This window comes from Camponotus floridanus, unplaced genomic scaffold (assembly GCF_003227725.1).
Source record: "Camponotus floridanus strain SB8 unplaced genomic scaffold, Cflo_v7.5 scaffold21, whole genome shotgun sequence".
NCBI classification, from domain to species: domain Eukaryota; kingdom Metazoa; phylum Arthropoda; class Insecta; order Hymenoptera; family Formicidae; genus Camponotus; species Camponotus floridanus.
The window spans coordinates 353,108-374,174 of NW_020229337.1; the positions used below are offsets into that span (position 1 = coordinate 353,108).

At 35.1% G+C, this 21,067-nt stretch overlaps 1 protein-coding gene across 7 annotated transcripts in view; it reads left to right on the forward strand.

The window, feature by feature from the left end:
* Positions 1-20,135, forward strand: part of LOC105253069 (stress-activated protein kinase JNK) — a 136,721-nt gene extending 116,586 nt beyond the window's left edge. For 3 of the 7 annotated variants that reach the window (XM_025408434.1, XM_011260849.3, XM_011260850.3), the window contains 9 exons: positions 2,570-2,648; positions 7,781-8,220; positions 13,789-13,918; positions 14,682-14,879; positions 15,332-15,466; positions 15,558-15,687; positions 16,234-16,392; positions 16,543-16,667; positions 17,018-20,135. In XM_025408434.1, coding sequence (XP_025264219.1) covers positions 8,081-8,220; positions 13,789-13,918; positions 14,682-14,879; positions 15,332-15,466; positions 15,558-15,687; positions 16,234-16,392; positions 16,543-16,667; positions 17,018-17,170 — 1,170 coding nt within the window. In that variant the 5' untranslated portion in view covers positions 2,570-2,648; positions 7,781-8,080 and the 3' untranslated portion in view covers positions 17,171-20,135. Of the gene's footprint in view, positions 1-2,569; positions 2,649-7,780; positions 8,221-10,831; positions 11,055-12,581; positions 13,174-13,788; positions 13,919-14,681; positions 14,880-15,331; positions 15,467-15,557; positions 15,688-16,233; positions 16,393-16,542; positions 16,668-17,017 lie in introns of those variants that run through there. The other 4 variants (XM_011260853.3, XM_011260852.3, XM_011260854.3 and 1 more) reach the window with 4 other exon arrangements.
* Positions 20,136-21,067: the final 932 nt, after the last annotated feature.

A 21,067-nucleotide genomic window follows, 5' to 3' on the forward strand; every position in this document is an offset into this window, starting at 1 on the left:
AGATAATTTTCCAGTCTCATGTAAAATTCACTAATTATAAACGTTTAATTTTACATTCAATTTGAAGCATGGGAGGCAGAAAGTCCTTGATCCTATTTCCTCCCACGGTAATTTCGCCGAGAAAATATTTATCGTATCGATCGGAGAGAACACTTTGTGTCCAATTCACGTCGATCGTCGTTAATTGAGAAGACTAGCGTCTAGCTTCCAGTCATTTATCGTTTCTTCCAGCAGCTAAAGGCGGCAGGTGTCCCTGTCGATCCGAAATAACCTTTTCGGACCCTTCGGGAACGGATTCTCCCTGTGCCCCCGACGACACTTTAGGGGTGCTTTTCTACGAGTCGCTTCTACTCCCCGTTCGTTGCAGATTAAAAGCAATCGGAAGAACGATTCGTGAACTTTGTCGTTCGAGAACACACGACCTTTTAGTCTTCCTCGACGAAACGATTCTGGCTACGAAAATCGCATAATCCTCTTTGCTCGTATAACTGGTTTTATTTCCTCGTTTTTTTCTTTTTTTTGGCAACGGAACCAAACGCGCGTATCGATTTGCCGTGTGTTCCATAAAACTAGAGAGCTGCAATTTTTGTGAAAATTCGGTTAACGAAACAAGCCGGGTTAGCATTGTTCTGTGTAACGTGAATAAATGCGAATCGTAGCATGAAACGTATCTCGCGGGTTATGTTCTTTTTTTTAGTGTGAATAACAATGTTAACGCGAAATTAATGTTTGCTCGAAACTCTGATACACGCAAATGGCTAGAATAATTACACGTAAATTCATCTTGTGAAAAGTAATTATTATAACGAGATTATTATAATTTAGCATTTACAGTGTAAATATTTATATCATAATTCCCTAAAATAATTCTTTTTCTTGCAATTATATGGGATATTTATTATATATCCTGCCTCTTTTAATATTAAGATTGAAGACTTTTTGTTGAAGACGCAATATAAATTCGAGGCAATGTTTAATAAATAATTCAAACTTTGATTTTTTATGAATAATATCGCTCGCATCGAATATCTATCGAATGCATCAATATACTTGGCGAATAGTGACGACACATCATTATAAGACGCCTTAGTTCGGGAGTAGTCAGACTGTCTTGCACGGTGGTAGCGACTTGTCTCAATTTACAGGAACGCGCTCGCATTCCGACAAGCCGACGGCGGCGCTAATTTATATTAATTTTAGACGCGTATATATTTGAATTAACGTACGCGTTGGCCGGTCCGCACCCGTTTTCGTGCTGCTTTTTCAGCATTCCTGCGTGGAACGGATGATTCGTGCTTTCGACGTCGAAATTCGCGAGATAAATATTAGGCGAAGCAATCGCGAATAATAAAAGATGAGAATTTTCCTATCAAAGAGAAAAACAATTTTATCGGAATTTTTAGTTAATAAAAATCGTGGGAAAAATGTGTGAGTATTTACACACAATTTATTTTTTATTTATTACCTTTTATTTAATTTATATTATATTATTTTACGTTGGATACCTCTATGAAACGTTGTAGACAGAAATAATTAAATCACGCGAATTATCGATTGACAGTTCGTTTTTTTACGATGTGTGCGATTGCTGTCAAATTGCATTTTTCAGGTAATCGATTCTAATTTAATACACAGCGGAAAAATTTGCGCTTTTGCATCATTCTCGAGGGATTTCGTTAAATATTCCATGAAACACAAAGGGAAGAGTTATAAGAGAACAGCAATTAATTCCCACTAAATTCCGCGCAGTAATTAAATCTATGAATAGAGACGAATTGTACGGATCAAGTGAACATTATTGTAAAACCAAGATAATGTTTTTAATTTAGATTACCGTTCGTTAATTCGAAATTATTATCTAATATGATCTCGTTATATTAACTTAATTTAAAAAATGTATATTGAAGAAAAATGCAGAAGTAAAATTTTAGAATTTACTTTTATTTTACGGATTTTTAGTTATATTCTGTATTTATAAATACTTGATGAGAAGCTGTCATTGAGCGAAGATCATGATATTTGCCATCAAGATGTATTAGATACAACACATATTAATTCATATTGTATGTTAATATTTGCAAAACTTAGAAGAAACGTTGAATAAAAAATTAATTCTTAATGTATATTGGTAGCAAAAAAAGCATCTTTATGAATTATAAAGATTATGATTGCAATCTCACACTTTCTCTCTCTCTCTCTCTCTCTCTCTCTCTCTCTCTCTCTCTCTCTCTCACGCGTTTTATGGAATTATTAACGGCTTTCCGCGGAATAGATCAACAGAATCGTTTTGCGATATTAATCGTTTGATCCTTGCTTAATATGCTTTTATCGGAGACTCGTGTCATATTGCACGTATGCCATCGACTTGCACAACGTTGGAACAACCTAAAATGATATCAAGCGAGTTTGTGACGTTTGTAGTACCAGCGCGAATCGATGATTCGGTGCATCACGTACACGCATCCGATGCACTGATTTGCGGTGTGTGCAATATTAACGCATCCACGGATGCATGCAAATTCCTGCCGACACGCTCTCTGAGGAACGTCTCTGTTCTGTCTGTTTGCAGATCCCTGCTTCCGCAGTATTCACCCCACTAGCGTAACCAGCAGCATTCGCCGCACATCCACAATGGCCGCCTGTTTATGGTGAGTGTGATCGTTATAATGATAGTATTAATTTGCATGACGGACTTGATGGACGATCATCAATTCTCATATATTTTCGACGAATATTCAATCCCGAAACGAGCTATCAAAATCGAGATTGCGTTATGTTTGTCATGAAATGTTTGCCAATATTTCACGTTCGCAATGTTTACAAGACTTTTTTAGCTCAGTTTGTAGTTTAGTAAAAGGTAGTTACAAAGATAAATTAGATAGTTTGCAAAAAAAAATTAACAAACTATGATAAATAAAATTGATAAAAAAAGTATATATATTTTATACACATATTTTCACACTTTTTATAAATTGCTCATAATAGTTTATAATATATGATATATAATTTTGAAATATGAAAAAGTTTTATTGTATATAAAGAGATTAGAGAGATATTACGTTCTTTATTATATATATAATTTTCGAATATTTAGAATTTTATCTCATATTAGTCAAATTCAAGTACTGATGTCGACAACATGACATTAACATCTAGGTGATTTCTCGAAATCGAAACACAAATTTTACACGAACGAAGAGCTGACAGCTTCGTGCACACCCTGTACATTCTAAACGCGATAGACAAGAAATAGAGTCGCAATACTATCCGGTTTTCCGTGCTAAATCATTTCTGGCGACAAGAAACGACGTGAAGCTGAACTCTCTTAAATCCGTCTTATCCGATGAATTATGATTGCCCGACAATGGTTGCCGCCTGAATCTCTCTGGAACGCACCTAACTTGACGACTGTGAGCTCAACGACATCAACATAAAAAATTAAGTGCAGATAAGGTCTTTACTTTCCTATCAGGTTAGTTCTTTAAAAACAAATTTTTTGCCGAATGGATTTTACTTTGAAAATTTTTAATGCAGTTAGTTATACGGAATTAAATTATTGAAAAGTTATGAAAATATTGCAAATTTTTCTAATGTTTTGATCGCGCAAAAAAAAGTATTGACATCGAAATTATAAAACTTACCCGTGTGTGTGTGCGTGTGTCGACAAACATTATTGATTTTGAATCGGCAGAAGCGCAACACTTTATGTATTCGACATTTTTATGCATTTCACGAAGTTCTATTTCAATAAAATTTGTAACTGAAAGGCATGTAAAAATGTCATGGCCTTTGTTCTTCACGAGTTTGTGACTATAAAACATTTCAAGTGGTTTTTCGAACCAAAAATAATATTTTTTTTTTCAACTATGTGTTATGTTTTCACTATTTTAGTTCGATATTTCGAGTTTTTTATTGTTACTATTGAGAAAAAATGCAAAACGCGATAAGTTAACCTAGGAGAGAAAAATCATAAAAGGCAAATTAATTGTATTATAAAAGAAAATTTTAAAAGAATAATTCGTTATACTTTTCACACGTAAAAATTGACTAAAATAAATATTGCATTTCAAGTTCAATTGCTCCAATCTTGACCTCTAAGAGAAATTTCAGAGAGTGAATTTGTTCAAGATTTATATTAAATATTACACTTCAGAAAAGTCTGACACCGATAAAATGTAAGATGTTAAAAGTTTTACAGTTTATCGCTTTCTTCTCTTACTCAAATAGCAAATCGATGTTATATCAATCGTTCTCTCTCGAATATTTTTTGTAACTTTCAGACTCTCGAGATTCTCTATTTTCGTCACTTTCAAAATCACGTTCTTGAGTGTCTTACAAAATTTAATTTTCGAGTCTCGATTTCCACTTTTGAATCTCTCGTTTAAATATTTCTGCAATATCTAAAATACGATCGAATATCGCGATAGCTATCGAGTTTTCGTTAAAGCTCCGTGGCTTGCGAATGCATCCGTTTGGCTGGTTTACGTAATTAGCAGCAGGTGGCGAACGAAAGGTGGTTGGTTCACGCAGACAACCGAAGTACGACTGTGCTGAATGTCGTCGTCGTCGGTGTCGGTGTTGGCGTCTGCGACGGTCGCTATAAATAATCGGGGAAATCCCAGGGTACTAGAAAATATCGGTGAGAGTACGCCCGCAAAAATATTAGTCGCAGTGACCTTATTTCGATCAACATCATATCGAGCCACGTTACGATAAAATGTTGAATAAATTAAATTATAGATTATTTATTTCATACAATAGAAAAGTTTTAGAGAAATTTTATATATATATATATATATATATATATATATATATATAAAATTAAACAATAATATGAGAAGAATAATAATATTTTAAAGAAATAAAGATATTTGAAAATTTGGAAATACCTAAAAATAATAAGCGAGACCATTGGACGAATTTGCTTGTTACAGTTGATTAATAGAGCAGCACTGAGAGCTATTGTTTTTTTCTTTTTTCTTTTTAGCAAAGGTAGACTTAATTGGTTTTTCTTGTACGATATCGTAGCAAGCCACGCGTACACATTTCCGTTAACTCCCTTTCGATCGATCGATATCACAGTTGACAGGAGTCGATGTCGAGTCCTTATTATTCAAACGTTGATTCGAGGTGCAATTGAATTAGTTGCGTTACCAATAAAGCTCGATTGCTTATTCGTTCACAGTAGCTTCCGCTTTGTTCGATCCATCGAGGAGAAACATGATAACGAATATCATACTCTCGCTGACTTTCCCTCGCTTGTATTCTTCAACAATGATATATAAGGGGATGACAAGGTGACCCAGATCATCTGGAAAGAGATCCATCCTTATGTCATTCTCCTTTCCCTCTATCGCATGTTTCAACGGCAGGCATTGTTATCTTTAACAATTTATAGTTCGCTACACTCGCTGATGGATTTGTCGAGAGATTGCACTCGTCTCTTTTGATCTCCCTTTTACTGTAGTTTTCGTTGAAACAATAGTTTCTACAACCTGGTGAAATTGTAACGCTTTGTCTTGCTCTCTTTTAGTTACGAAAATTTTCTCTTTGATACTTCATCTTTATTCTAGTTTATTTAATTCTTGTTTGGTCTTTGTATTCGATAATTCTGGTCTATTCTCAGATCTAACATTATAGTTATTAAATCTTTTACTCATATATCTGTTTCATTTTATCTTTGAGTTTTAATTGTTGTTGAAAATTACGTTTATTCTAATCTTATTTTTGTTACAAATTTTTATTCTTTTTCTCGTTTATTCTAATCTTATTTTTGTTACAAATTTTTATTCTTTTTCTCGTTTATTCATACATATACATATTTGCTTATTCTTATTTATTATGATATTAATTTCATTAATAAGTTTAAATTATTTATTTTTTAATAAATCTGAATATTTATATATTCATGCAAAAGAAATTAGCGTTATAATGGAGAAAATATGATCCGAAAAATTATACTTTTTTACAGATAAAATAATTTTTTATTAATTTATATATTAATTTATCTATTTCTCTTTCTTTGCTATTTGATCTCTGGAAAGAGAAAATATAATCTTAAAAAATTGATTAAACTGGCCACCTTAGTGTCTGTTTCTTTTCCTGTTACTTTTTCTATCCGAAAGGATGTAGGAGACCGAGAGAAGAAACGATTCCATTTGTGCAATTGCATTGTTTTATCTTTTATAGCGCAATTTCTGCTAGCAAACATACACTTCGTTCTAGTTGTGACTATCGCGTAACCGCTCGAGAACGAGAAATAATGAACGACTGGATGACTTTCCAATTTGAGAGTTAACAGATGCTTTTGTTTCTTCCTCCAGCTGCGTCGCTGACATGTGATAAACGAGGTTCAAGGGAAATTCAAGTTCGAGCGAAAAATATTCACAAACACCGCAGAAGTGTGTCGATATAACATTAATTCTCGCCGGTGAATATTACTTGAGTCGAAACAAGTTACATCGATCTTGTCGAATAAATTATTATGATTGATAGCCTGCTATATGATGATTATTAATAACTTCATTTATAACGACTGTGTACATATTTGTACGAGATGTTATGAAGTAGATAAGAACAAAAGCGTTTTTATAAATTGATATTTTTCTAGCTTTCCAAAATAAAATACAAAATAAAGTAAAAAATGCTATAGTATAGATATAAAACTAAGAAATTATACTCAAGAGTATCATTTAGTATATTAAAAGCAATTTATTTCATATATGTACACTTTTTTAATTTTACTTGAATATTTTTTAACAAGAATAAATAGTAATTTTATAATATAAATTGTGAGGTGAATTCTTTTGAACTTTCTAAAGTCGACTGATCCAAGTTAATTCTGATTTAATCCTGCCTAAATTTTAGTTAATCCTGAGTGAATTTTGGCTCGGTTTGTTACTTGGTTCAATACAAACCGAATTCAAACTGGTCCAAGTTGGATTTGAGTTAGTATATATTTTAACTTGCGATGTTCAAATAGTTTCCCATGGTTACTTAAATATTTAAGTACATGAGTACAGTCCGTCCGTTGAACCGTCGTGAATTGCATTTCGAATTTTGACGTTAATCTGGCAGGATATGCAATTTGGAATGCATTTAGTGCTCTATTCTAATTTAAATCCTAATACTGATTTGATTCGAGTCGATGTTTCGATTTTTTTCTTTTCCATAATTCTCTCCTGGCTAATGATAGCAATATATCGTACTCGCTTTGCATATAATATTTGACTTTCATGACACTCGGGGTGTTTCTTTTGACATTGATGAATGCTACTTTATGTGCATATAACTCAGCCACGTGCGGACCCGCGTAACATCGAATAAGCGCGTGTAAATGATATGGTTTCGATTATCCGCGCTACAAATATCGCGTGCATTTCGCAGCCGCGTCCTTGAATGATATTATTATTAGATTGTTGCACATTAAATGTCACATGTCACATGTCCTGAGCTTTTCTTCTCTCCTCTTCCTTCGATATATTTTATATTATATATATGATCTCTTTCTCTCTTACTATCAGAGTTTCACATTATTTTATATACTAAAAAGTTATTAAAATAGATTTTAATAAAATTAATTAATAAAATTAATTAATATAGATGACAGTTATTTTGATCTATCTTGATAGCTCTTTCGGCATATTATAATAACTTTCAAAGACAATCGTATCAGCTATGATAAATAATGAACGAGATAGCAATGAAATTGACGGTTAAAAATAACAGCTGTCCTAACTCGAATTTATGCGAGCTCTCACCTCGATTCTCTTTGTTACAGACAATTCTGGGTTACGTGAGGACTCATCGGGCAGCGTGTTGAGGCGCGGCCTGCCTGACACTTGCGGGTGCAGGTGCAGCGCGACAGTGACTGACGCGATCGACTGTCTCCTGTCTACATTACCATTATTATTTATTCCGTGGGTGCACTAATAATCCCGCGTCCAAAGTGGCTAAGAGCGTAAGTCCCCGTCGAGTGCACCAAGAGTGCTCCAGCGGGGTGGACGGGGTGCAGGCGGCGCAGGTGCAGCAGCAGCAGCATCAGCAGCAGCAGCAGCAGGAGAGACGAACATCGAGGCGCATGCCTTACCTGGGGCCTGACATGACAACCCGGCTATCCGCCATGTTCTACACGGTCGAGGTCGGGGACACCAAGTTCACCATTCTGAAACGCTACCAGAACCTCAAGCCTATCGGATCGGGCGCGCAGGGAATAGTTTGGTAGGTGTTTCATTAGCCGTATAATTTAATGACGTCAGTCTTTTGTGCAATTTTCACCCGTCACATATGCAGAGACTTAAGGAGAGACACGAGCATTCGAGGCGTCAAGCGGTAAATTAACTCTCTTCCCCTCAGGATTCTATCGAATAAAGTTGCTCGTATGAAATAAAGATCCTGATAATGATAAAGTTAATAATTCAAATAAAAATTGACAGTCAAATATTCAAATATATAATAAAATATTTATAATAAACGATTAAACATTTATTAACATAGTAGCAAAAAATTGAAAATTAGAGGAAATTCAAACATAGAAATAATAGAATCTGACAATAATGTTCATATAATGTATCGCTATTGAATTATATTTATTTCATCGGGATGCAATACTTATTGCATTTTATTTCGATGTATCTTGCATTATCCGTTTCGCAGATAAAATAACGTCAAGCTTCACCTCCATTCAAGTTGCTATCTATACAACTGACAATAATAGCATCCATCAGACGCGAGTTTCGAGGTGAAGTCGAAGTCGTTTGAACTTTGTACCGCTACGATATATATCTCGAGAATAGAGATATGAGGGTTAACTACGATTTCTCATCCTCACTCTTTTCTCGTGAAAAAGCAATGGGAGATACCATTCACCGTGCAGATAAATGGGGGAGTCGAGGTAAATCGGACAATTCGATTCAGTACGAGGGGGAATGTCGGGATTTCGCAAGAGTACGCGCTGGGATGACGACGACGAGAGACAGAACGCCCCTTCCTTGTAAGCTTGCGACGTGGGATGTTGGAAAAATCGTCTTTGATGACAATTTTATGACATTCCCTGTCACCGTCTTCGTCCTCCCTCGTTATTGTACCTGCCGTCGAACCTCGATCTTCAGATCTCGATCTCGAAGCGAATTATTAAATCAATCCTGCTAGGTTTTTGTGAATAGATGGATATATAATTACGGCATTTTTTCTGCCTTTCTCTTACGACTTTTTAAATTCTATTTTAAAAAAATTAAGTATATAAATAATTTATTTTTTCGCTGTTAACATTGAATGTGTGATTGTGATGTCCATTCTTTCCCAATTTTTCAAAGATAAAATAATAATATTAAAGTAGACTATAAAGTTGGAAAATTCTGTACACTCTTTACTTTTTAATAACAATAATTATATATAAATTTTTTTAAACAAAGTAAATTTGAAAAATGAAAAAATATGATACGATAATAATTGTTTTTTATGATTAATTTTCTCTTATAAAAGTTTGAGAACATTTTCTCTTTTCTTGATTCTTTAATTTCTTTCATTTTCATTTCGATCTCTTTTCTCAAATCTTTGGACAAGAGTATGATAAATTATTGTTATAGTGGTCCTTAATTTGCCGTTCGAATAGATTCAACTATTTCGCAAATAAGCAATTTCTGCCTTAGTTTCCATCCTTTGCTAACTACTAATTATTGATGATGTAGCAGTTTGTGTTGGACCAAACTCAGGAATTGTTGAAATTCATGGCGAACGGTATCGATCGTAAATGAGAAGGTCCACGTGATCGTTCCCCTCGACCGCCTCTCGCACGTGTCTCCCCTTTCGACGCTCTCGGTAGAAACTGAAATACTGCATTATCCGAGAAAGCGCAATCTCGAACAATACACCGTAGCCATGCAGGTAAGTCGAACGAACGGACGAACGAATAGTCGAAGGGAATGCGGATATCGGTTTTCGATAAAATTCTCTACCGTGGCGTGGTCCATTACGGGCAACATGCGAAGCGTCTCGGCTTGCATCGTCTCGTCTCTCGAAAAGCCAGCTGCTTTCGAGCTGGTCGATCCTCTGTGCATGGAAGATAGGTCAGGATGCACAAGGAAATCGACCAACGACGGACAATCGGATATTATCCACGATAGGATCTATTAATCCTGGCGTTATCAAGGATGCTCCGCAAAGAAGATATTTTCTTGCTGATATTAAAAATTTCATTATCTTGTCATGAAATATAAAAAGAGAAATCTTTGTTCGCAAAATGTCAGCTGTTAAGAAGAATATTATACTAGACATCTTTTGTATTATATTTATTGAAATTTGCACTTGTATAGAAGATGTTTTTTTTTTCATATTCTCTTTTTGCTAGGATTGAGATAATGTTGATAAGTTTATTTCATTCACGGAAGACTTTACCACTCTGAAAAGAATTTATTTTAAAACTACTTCACGTACAGAGAGATTAAAAAATTTTAATTTATAAACTCTTTTACATATTTTCCTATAATTTATTTTAAAATGTTAATTATTATTAAATACTTATTATAGGTATGTATTCAAATTTAAAAAAAAATTTAATAGTTTTAATAATAAATTTTCGTACTTGAAGACAATTTTAATGCAACTTTTTCAAAAACTTTTCAGAAAATAAATTGAAATTTTATTTGTACATACATGAACTTTGTAACTTTTTTAAATTTCTTCAAAAATGTAGGTCAACATACTGTTATACCAAACTACTCCTTCATTTTAACTAAATCTTTTTAATATTACGCTTTCAAAAATAAATTTATCAATTTATTGCAATTTTTTACTGAATTTACAATTCGTGGTATTACATTTATTTTAAAAGACGCAGAGATATACCATTCGTTTTGAAGTCACAGAATTTCGCGGAGGGAGAGGATTAATGATTTCTTGAAATCTCCTTGGATATACCCGATGGATCATAGACATACAGAAGCGAGGAAGAGCGGGAGAAAATTTTTAGCTCGTTTGATCGTGTTTAACCAGTCGTCGAATACGATTTCTCTCGTGAGGAAACGATTTCGATAGCAAGGACGACATTATGAAAGGTAGGGTGAAGGGAAACTTTCTGCCATCCGTGGCGAATTCAGGCTTACGATTCGACGTAAGATCCGCATGCTTTGCTTTCTCCAGCATTCTTTTTGTGTCGCTCATTATTTTTCTGGTTTAATTGACGATTGCTTCGTCTGATGATTGAACCCGTTCGCATTCAATCACGTTCGCTTAACGAGCTGCGACTGCAAGATCGCTTTTGATCCATAAAATCGATTTTTACGGCAATTCAATACATGAGACATAAAATATTGCACCAAGGATAAAAAAAATTAAAAATATAAATTTACGTATAATTGGTCTAAATGATAAATCAAGAATAATAAGGAAAGCTTGTTTAAGACCAAGAACAGCACAGTTGGTATTGCGTGTTTTATAAATCTATAATTTTAAAAGAAACTAATTTCTAAAAGTACAAACGTTTCTACTTCCCGTTTGTTTTATTTTTATATCTTTATCTATTTATTCTAGAATTTCTTTCATATGTTATATTAAATTATTATTGTCACACTGAAGAGGGTCCCAAACGTTGGACTTTTTTTTTACTTTTAGAATTGGTTTTTTTTAAAATTATAAATTTATAAAACATGCAATACCACCGGTGCTTTTCTTGGTTTTCAACAGCCTTCTTTATTATTAAAGATATTATGTACAATCATTTTAAAGAAATTAACAAATTATTTTAATATTTGATGTACTGATGTTTTGAAAAATATATTAAAATTAATAATTTTATAAAAAATTATCGCGCACAACTTTTGTTGAGAATAATACAAAGTGCTCGTAGCTCGATAAACGTCTATTTTGATTCGCTTAATGCATCTGATCAAATTTTTATTTTTTCTAACAAAATATATTTTTTTGAACATAGTATAGCTATAAATATCTATTGCACAAAATATTCCAGCTATATTGCAACTACATACTTGCTTATCGATTATGATTTTATTTTTTTGATTGCCGATTTATTTGTCCTCGCATGGTTCTTGGATCCATCCACCAACTCCCTCGCACCATGGATTGACTCGCAATTGATATTGACGTTACGCGGAGAATTTTCACAAAAGTATATCGCGCGCTCTCTCAGGAAAAGCGCATTAAACGGGATATACGGATGGTTCCGACAATCAAGCACGATTTCGTGCGACACGGTTCTCAAAGGGAAAGCTTTCGCGTGGTAGAAAGAGAATATCTTTGAAGGATTGCCAGGTGAAACGAACGAGCCTAAAAACTCGAGTTCGTTCCAAGAATTACACATCACGCTCGTTTGTCCTTTGAGACCACTGTCGGTGACATTGTTGCGACGGAGAAAAATTACGTTCCGCGAAACGCGACTCGTTTTACAACGCACGGTGTAAAGTGCAATTTAGTATCTCTTGACAAGCTTGCAGTTTCACAATAAATAACAAAAATCGTGATAGCGCCGCAGATGTATTTTAACTCATTGATTTGTAGGTATGACGTAAATAAATGCCTGGATAAATAAATGTATAATAAAAATAGAAGGATATTTTTATCGGTCAAAAAATAAATTGTTGAGAATAAAGGAAATAAAGATACTTTATGTGAGTTTTAGTAGGGCAATTGTTCAAGTTAATAACAACATCAATAATTGATAGATTCATTTTTCTTTCTGTCTTTGATAAATCGTGCGATATTAACGAAAAGATTAATGGGTTTCATTACATGCTGGTGACCGCTTTTAACGCCACATAATCGCTGAAAATCTTCCAGTCGCGAATGTCGTTGAGAGAAACGTGACAACGATAAATTTTCTCCGTCGCCACTCGACTTGATCGTTTTCGTTCCTTGTAGTTCTTGTGTCGTTGATTTGGTAGCTAGAGCAACGATATACACTACCTAGTTAAGATACGAGAACCGCCACGAGAAGAGTCTGAGCTAGAGAAACAAAGAGAGAGAGAGAGAGAAAGAAAGAGAACGAAGCTGAAAGAGTCGCCTTTAAAGAGGTAATGCGATGATGGCGACGAACGCAACGGAATCGAGCAACATTCGAGGCGGTTATCGTCGTCACGTTTTTGGCGACACGGAGCTTTGCATACCCGAGAGGTACGTTGACGTCGTACCGCGTGGCGTTGGTGCCCAGGGTATCGTCTGGTGAGTAAAATCCATGGTCCATATGATGCGTCATGTGCCGTCGGTGTGCCCATTTTTCTGTCTCTCTCGTTGACACTTTAATAATCAGTTTTATATCAAAGCACGTTTATTCCACGTCCATGTACATGTATTAAATTTCTTGTAGTTAATCTTAAGAATTTGGTGTGTGGTTTCTTTCTATCTTTGATATAGGATCGCCGCATAATTTATCAGCTATTTTTTTTCTCAATTAAAGATACATCACTTATCTTGCAAATGTTTCGTAGAAATACTAACATAATAATCTTGTATTCATAAATTTGGAATTAATATTCTGCATATATAAGGTACTTTTTGGTAAAACGTATGTACTCTATTAATATTATAGATTAATATAACACACCTTATATTTCCTTAAATGAAGAAAAAAATCTTGTGATAAATAGGACAAAGTTGTACGTAGACACGTGGTATAATTTATTAGAATCAAAAGTAAAATATATGTAAATGCTAACAAGTCTTCGCGCTTAAATACTCTACTATTTAGATTTAAATTATTTATTTTAATTCGACATTTTCTCTGAAGGGGTTTAAATTGATCAAGTGCATAATTGATCTTTTGCATTTCTGTTGCAGCGCGGCGTATGACACCGTCACTGCGCAAAATGTGGCGATTAAGAAACTGTCTAGACCTTTTCAAAACGTGACGCATGCGAAGAGGGCCTACAGAGAGTTCAAACTCATGAAACTGGTCAATCACAAAAATGTAAGTTTCATCATTTCAGCTTCATTTTGTTGCGAATCCTCGATGTGTGACATGTAAATGATTTAGACACGCATGCATCATATTTATCGTGTATGTGCAATAAAAAAGTCACAATAAAATTTATATGCCTTTAGTACTACATTATTCAAATGTTAAAGCTTTGCTGCTAAATTTAATGCGTTTCGCACGAAAAGTGTATATATATGTATATAATTATCTTTTTAATTATATTATTACACAAGAATAAATCTAAAAAACTTATATATAATTACTATCTCTAAATTGCTACAAATAAAGTTACTTAAAGCTACATAATGCTTATATAAAGCTACACTCAAATGAAAAGATGGTTGCTGCAGTTAATTATAACGCATTACGCTTAGTTATTTTCCCCATCATATTCGCGATCATAATTTTAACCCATTTGATTTCTGGGAACAGCATACGTACTAATTAAATTACAACTCGAGATTTGCGGAAATTTAAAGTAAATTCAGACATTAATCAAATTTTAAAATCGGGTCAACCGCTCCATCCAGTTTCGATCATTCCTTTTAATTCAATATATCAGGATAATTGAGGAGAGGTTTGAATGAAATAATAATTAAAATTTGAATACGTAAATTGAAAGAGAAGAGGAAAATAATAAATTTTACTTGCGGTCACTCATAATATTCGGGCTTGCTGTATAGTCTGACTTTGAAATTGACTCACACGCCATTATTGCATCCGACTCTCCAATTTACGACTTGTCACTTCTCAGATAATCGGTCTCCTGAACGCGTTTACGCCGCAACGGTCGCTGGACGAGTTTCAAGATGTGTACCTGGTGATGGAGCTCATGGACGCGAATCTGTGCCAGGTGATCCAGATGGATCTGGATCACGAGCGTATGTCGTACCTTCTCTACCAGATGCTGTGCGGCATCAAGCACTTGCACTCCGCCGGCATCATTCATAGGGTATGTCCGCGTTGCACCCCGAGATAAAAGTTGCATAACACGGCGGCGGAGCCATTTAATTCACCGTAACGAGATTCATTAGCAACGGCCATTTCTGCATATTATATCTCTGTTGTTGCCATTGTTTCGCGGCGAAAGAAATAACTGCCGTTATTCTGATTAATTTTCTGCTCCTCCCGCACGTATAATAGAATAACTAAACCGGCGTCGCGTGCCTCATTAAAAACGCAGTTATTACGGAACTACCGCGTAATTGCGTGCTAAAAATTAAAATTCAGACGCTAATGCGATTAACTCACTTACTGTCTAATATTTCGTGATGGTTAGTTTTCTATCAGATTTATATAGTTTTATAAAAAAAAAAATTGTAAAGTAAATTATTTTCTTAAATTATTTTCTCCTTAGTAATTTTCTCATACAAATCAGACAAATCAATTTTGCTTCTCGCGTAGGATCTAAAACCGAGCAACATCGTCGTGAAGTCCGACTGTACGCTAAAGATTCTCGACTTTGGCTTGGCGAGGACCGCCGGCACCACATTTATGATGACGCCTTATGTCGTAACGCGATATTATCGAGCGCCAGAGGTGAGCCAAATTTCTCTCGCGAGATGTAATTTTTGACGCCAATTTCCGGTTCGACACCTTCGTTCACTCGGAATTTTATCTTCTTTCCCAGGTGATTCTAGGCATGGGATACAAAGAAAATGTGGATATCTGGTCGGTGGGATGTATTATGGGCGAGATGATACGTGGTGGTGTTCTCTTCCCGGGCACGGATCACATCGATCAATGGAACAAAATAATCGGTAAGACTGATATTTTTTTATTAATGATAATTAGATTAATAATTATAATTTTATATATTTATAGCATAATTGTATTAGTGATCTAATATTATCTATATCGGTTGACAAAATTGAGACTAACTCAAAATTTTGCGAAGTAAAATTCATTTGAAAGATATTACGAGACAAAACCAAATTTCAAATAAAATAAAATTTTCCATTTTAAATATTTTATTGTATATATGTACGCGCTTTCGGGACTAAATAAAATATAAAAAATAGTATAATTTTACTAGAAAAAGAGATAAGACTATATAATTATTTTATAACTTTCTTGTTATATATAAGCGGGCAATCATATTTTTTCTAATATCTTTTGTTATGAAAATAATTGTGACATTGCTTTATAGACTAATATTTTTTATTATAAAAAAAATAATTAACAATCGGAACAGATTATATCTTATAACTAATATAAGAATTATGATATCCCGTTAACTTGCATTATCAATAGACTACTTTCTCTTTCTCTTCGGGTTTTATTTTTCCCTAATCTTTTATTTACAGAGCAACTTGGTACTCCAGCGCAGGAGTTCATGCAACGACTGCAACCGACTGTCAGGAATTATGTCGAGAACAGGCCGCGATATCCAGGCTATCCTTTCGAGAGGCTATTCCCGGACGTCCTTTTTCCCTCGGACTCCTCGGAGCACAATAGATTAAAAGGTGAGTGGGTCAACAAGTCGTCGTCCGCGTCGCAGAATCGATCGCGGAACACGCGCGTTCCGATACTCGGACGAGAGGATTTCGCATTCTCGCCACCGCTGCCTTGTCTTCCCTCATTCTTCTCTTTACACTGTTTATTTCCTCTTCCAGCGAGCCAAGCCAGGGATCTATTGTCGCGCATGCTCGTGATCGATCCGGAGCGACGCATTTCCGTGGACGAGGCGTTGCTGCACAATTATATAAACGTCTGGTACGACGAGGGGGAAGTCAATGCCGTAAGTAGGCTTTATCGATTGATCGCGTGAATAAGCTGGCTAATCGGGACCGCCTTCTACGAGAAATCAAATCACACTATAATGCTCACTATAATTTGATTCGAGAAGCCACAAAATCTTCTTTTTCCCTCAATTAAAATAAATGAAAGCATTTCCAAAAAAATATGTTCTCTAAAATAATCATATTTTTTATATGACGTCAAAAATCTTGATAATACGGTTTATAAAACAGATTCTTTGTGTTAAAGATATTCCTTTCTAAAAAGATATTTCTCATCTTTTTATTTCTCTTATTAAAGATCCGATAATTAACTTTTCATTATTTACGAAAAAACTCATTTGTTTTACAGCCCGCACCAGGTCCATATGATCATAGTGTGGACGAGAGGGAACACACGGTAGACCAGTGGAAGGACTTGATCTATCAAGAAGTGATGGAATATGAGACAAGTCACAATCCCGCGGCGGTTGCCCAATCGTCAGAAAGCGCCGGGAGCCGGTAGATACCGCAGAGCAGCAGCTCATGCGCGGATCCCTTTTCGCGGAATCCTTCAAAAAAGCATCCGAATAGTCTGACTTATCGCGTGGATGATGTAGCTGGAGCGACGTAGCGAGAGAAAAAGAGGAAACCAGTGAAAGATGAAGAAAGAAAAAAGAAAAGAAGATGAACCGATGTTCACGAACCGATCTCCCTCTGAATTTTTCTTCGAGAAATGCGAACAGGTAGAATATGAAAAAAGGGAGAAGTTTATTCTGTCGAGCGTTGTAGAAAGGTAAATCAGTATCTTCGAATAGTACGTGTGATCAATGAAGCTAATTTCGAAGATGATCCATTCACGATTTCGCTCGATCTTTTCTCCTTTGGAACGATCTGAATATGTACTTCTTATCCAGAAAGCGAGGTTCGCGACCACTATTTTCGAGAAACACGCGCCGAATATCCGAAACATCTTCGTCACTTTTGTCACATTTCACAAAAGCTATGGAAATCGGGAAGGATCGTGAGATACACGTCAAGATCGAATGATGAGATTCACGGAGAAGAGGACAAGAGAAGGAGTGATCGAACTGCCTGGGCGAAGAAGTTACCGCGTCGTATATTATCGTCTCCTCAACTACTGCCAGCCTAGGTTGTTGGACGAGCCTCTTCTCTTTTCTTCTCGGTTCATTTGTCTCTTCGACCGACGCAAACTCTTCGAGTACTTCCTCAAGAAATCCTTCAATCCTTGTTCCACGGTACGATATTTCTATCTCCGTTTGATACCGCGTCCACTTAACTTTCCTTTCAATACGAGAGTTTCCTCCACTCTGCAAGCGTACGCCGATGTTTCGAACTTCGATGGTCGCCCCGCAATCTTGGACATTTGTCGTGTATTTCATAGCAATAAAGTCGACGCGGAAGAAAAGATGATATATAAATATCGTTCCTGTGTGATACAGTTTGTAAAGGTTTTACAAATGTCGGAGGCTGAATCATTCTTTTAACTTTCGAAAGAAAAACCGGGCGAATTAAGTGATTGATTGATTACTCGCTGCAACTCCCGAAAGAATTGATCGAGCGCGTTTATCGTTTGCGCGCGAACAATTATATACTATATATTTTTCGTACCATTGTTAAGCACATATGGGAACACATGATTCTGAACTATGTATCATTGTAACTTTTTAACTATCCTATGCTCTTTCGATGTACGGGGTGCAAAGATACCATATAAGGAGATAAGAGAAAATTTATACAGAGCTTATATATAGTCGCTCGATCATTTTGTCACGGGAGTAGCGGATGATCATTAGGATGAGACTAATCCGTAGGATTTTGTTTCATTAAGTTGCGAGAAGTCGCAATAAAAATATAATTTTAGATATTTGTTAATTTAATTCGTATGGAACTTATTCTGTACAATATGCGTGCCGCGCAATACAATGAGGCGTATGAAGCGCAAAGGGGAATAGGAGAAACATTGTATTAGAAACAAGTCTCGAAACGATCGTTAAAGAAAAAAAACGCGATCGACGAAAAAGAAAGGAGTAGGATTTTGTACATAATATTAATAATAATAATTATTATTGTGAATTTTAGAGTGCTAAACGAGAATGTCCGCACGATCTTGCGCGATACCGATTTTTCGTAAGCGTGTACTTTTCGTTTGGATACTTCGCATCTCCGCTCTGTGTGCTTTCGTCTCGGTCGTTATCAGTGCCAGTAGATACGCGATTTATGATATTTCATATTTGTAATTTTGTAGTCGTAAGAAATTAACGATTAATTTTATTGAGTCGACCGAAAGAAGGAGAGAAAGAGAGAGAGAGAGAAAGAGAGAGAGAGAGAGCGAGAGCGAGAGAATTGCAAAAGATAGTGCAATGTCTCACAACGATCGATTTTCGTGTAATAGCATCAGGGACTCTGCGATTCCGCAGATACCGATTATACGTTTTAGATGAGTAGTAGCGATACTAAATGATACTACTCTCTTTTCGTGCAATCTCGCGTATAACGTGTCGCGCGATGAACTCACGGTGCTTACTACTTTGCAATCGACAAAAGAATCGAGGGAAATTGATTGTTAAATCGATGCAATAATTAATAAAATAAAAATAGAATTGATCATGCATTGGAAACGGCGAAGAGATGATTTTCGCTTAGTTTGTTTTGCGAAAACGTGAAACTTTGCGAAAAAAGCGTTTATTGAATTTTTATTCCTTTTATTAGATCGTGTGTGTGATTCGTATTATACATATAGGAGAATATAGTATATATATGAAGGGGGAAATATTTGACAAGAGAATATCGTGAAACGACCGTCGTATAACAATAGGCGAAGGAAAACCGGATCGGGAGAGCCGATAAGAGCTGATGAATATGACTATGATTATATGAAATAATTGTATTTATTACGCGACGAGGAGAATCTACAAATAAATACTGAATCGACGAAATGGTGATGAAGAATAATTGTATAATGTAAACGTTAAATTTTTATTTTCCACGACGATAGTTATGTGAATATATTGCTACAGTCCGATCCAAATATAATCAAGCTTTTGTAACACTAATTATAATAAAAAGTCTAATAATGATATTGCTAATTACACGTAATTGTATCGCACACACACGGTAAAAATTATAACGTATGAGCTACAAATAAGCAGTTTCGTTTTTGCGCGTGTACGGAAGCGAAGAATAGTGCGCCCAAAAATCTTTACAAATTCAGCTAGTCGCTCTGTAAATTCGCGACGAATGTCCCTTCTACCCAACATTTCTTTCGCATATTTATACTGTGTATGTCCCATACGCATATCACGAATAAGCCTTTTCCATTATGAAACTAAAAATATGACACTAAAACATTTTTGGCACCCTTTTGCCATGCTATTTTTTATCTTCCGCGCATAATTCGTAATATTTACAGATTGTATTTTGCAATAACATTTTATCGAAAGTAATAAACATGATTAAGATTAAGTGAACGCAACATCTCGTCAGCGTTCTAAGAAGATCCTCTAAAAATAAGTAATTGAAAGAATTATTCTGAGATTATATCTCTAATTTTTAAAATTGAGTATCATGCAAAACTTTGAAATTAAATTCAGAATTTTTTAGTTTTTGAAAAGAGATTTATTTCTAATTTTTCATGAGATATTTTTAAATAACAAAAATTTTAAACTAGAGAATTCAAGGAACAATTTTCTAGAATAACATTTTGGCCTTTTTTCAACTTATCAATATTATTTTTTTTTAGGAAGAATGACATTTCAAGGTATAATTAATCGCTAAATTTTTTTCGTGAGACCACTTTTAAATTATATTCAATCCTCACAATCATTACCCACTACACATTAAGTAAAGTCAATTATATTTAATCAGCAGACGATGCTTAGCAGTTAAAAGCGTATCCAGATAATATCTCTCGAGCATTGCACCTGCACATGGGGTAATTTCTGCGTCCCTTCGTGCATATACTCACAGGGTAACTCTCGTTGAATTTAAGCGAAAATCAAGAGAAAAAAAAGAGAACCCAGAAAAAAAGTTGTAGCTAATTCAAGAGTGCGGATGAGCGCGGTTGAAGGTGAGAATGAGAGATGAGAGAAAAAAAAGAAAGAAAAAAAGACAACTATTTTTCCATTTGCGAGCTGCAAAAGCCTTTTTCTTCGCACAGTAAGCGCGCTGAAGGAAAACTCGGTAAACCGTGATTCCTGATGAAATTTCGTCCAGCTCCTTCTGTGAGCCAGCACAATCTTTTAAATCACTTTCGAGAATCGCTGAATCGCTTGCGGCATTTCTTTCTCAAGATATGGGAGAAAAAGAAAGAAAAGAACCGAGAATTTTGTAATATTCGCTGCGATAATCTCCCCACGATATTTGTACCTATTCTTATCACAATTCAGAATTTCTAAAGATT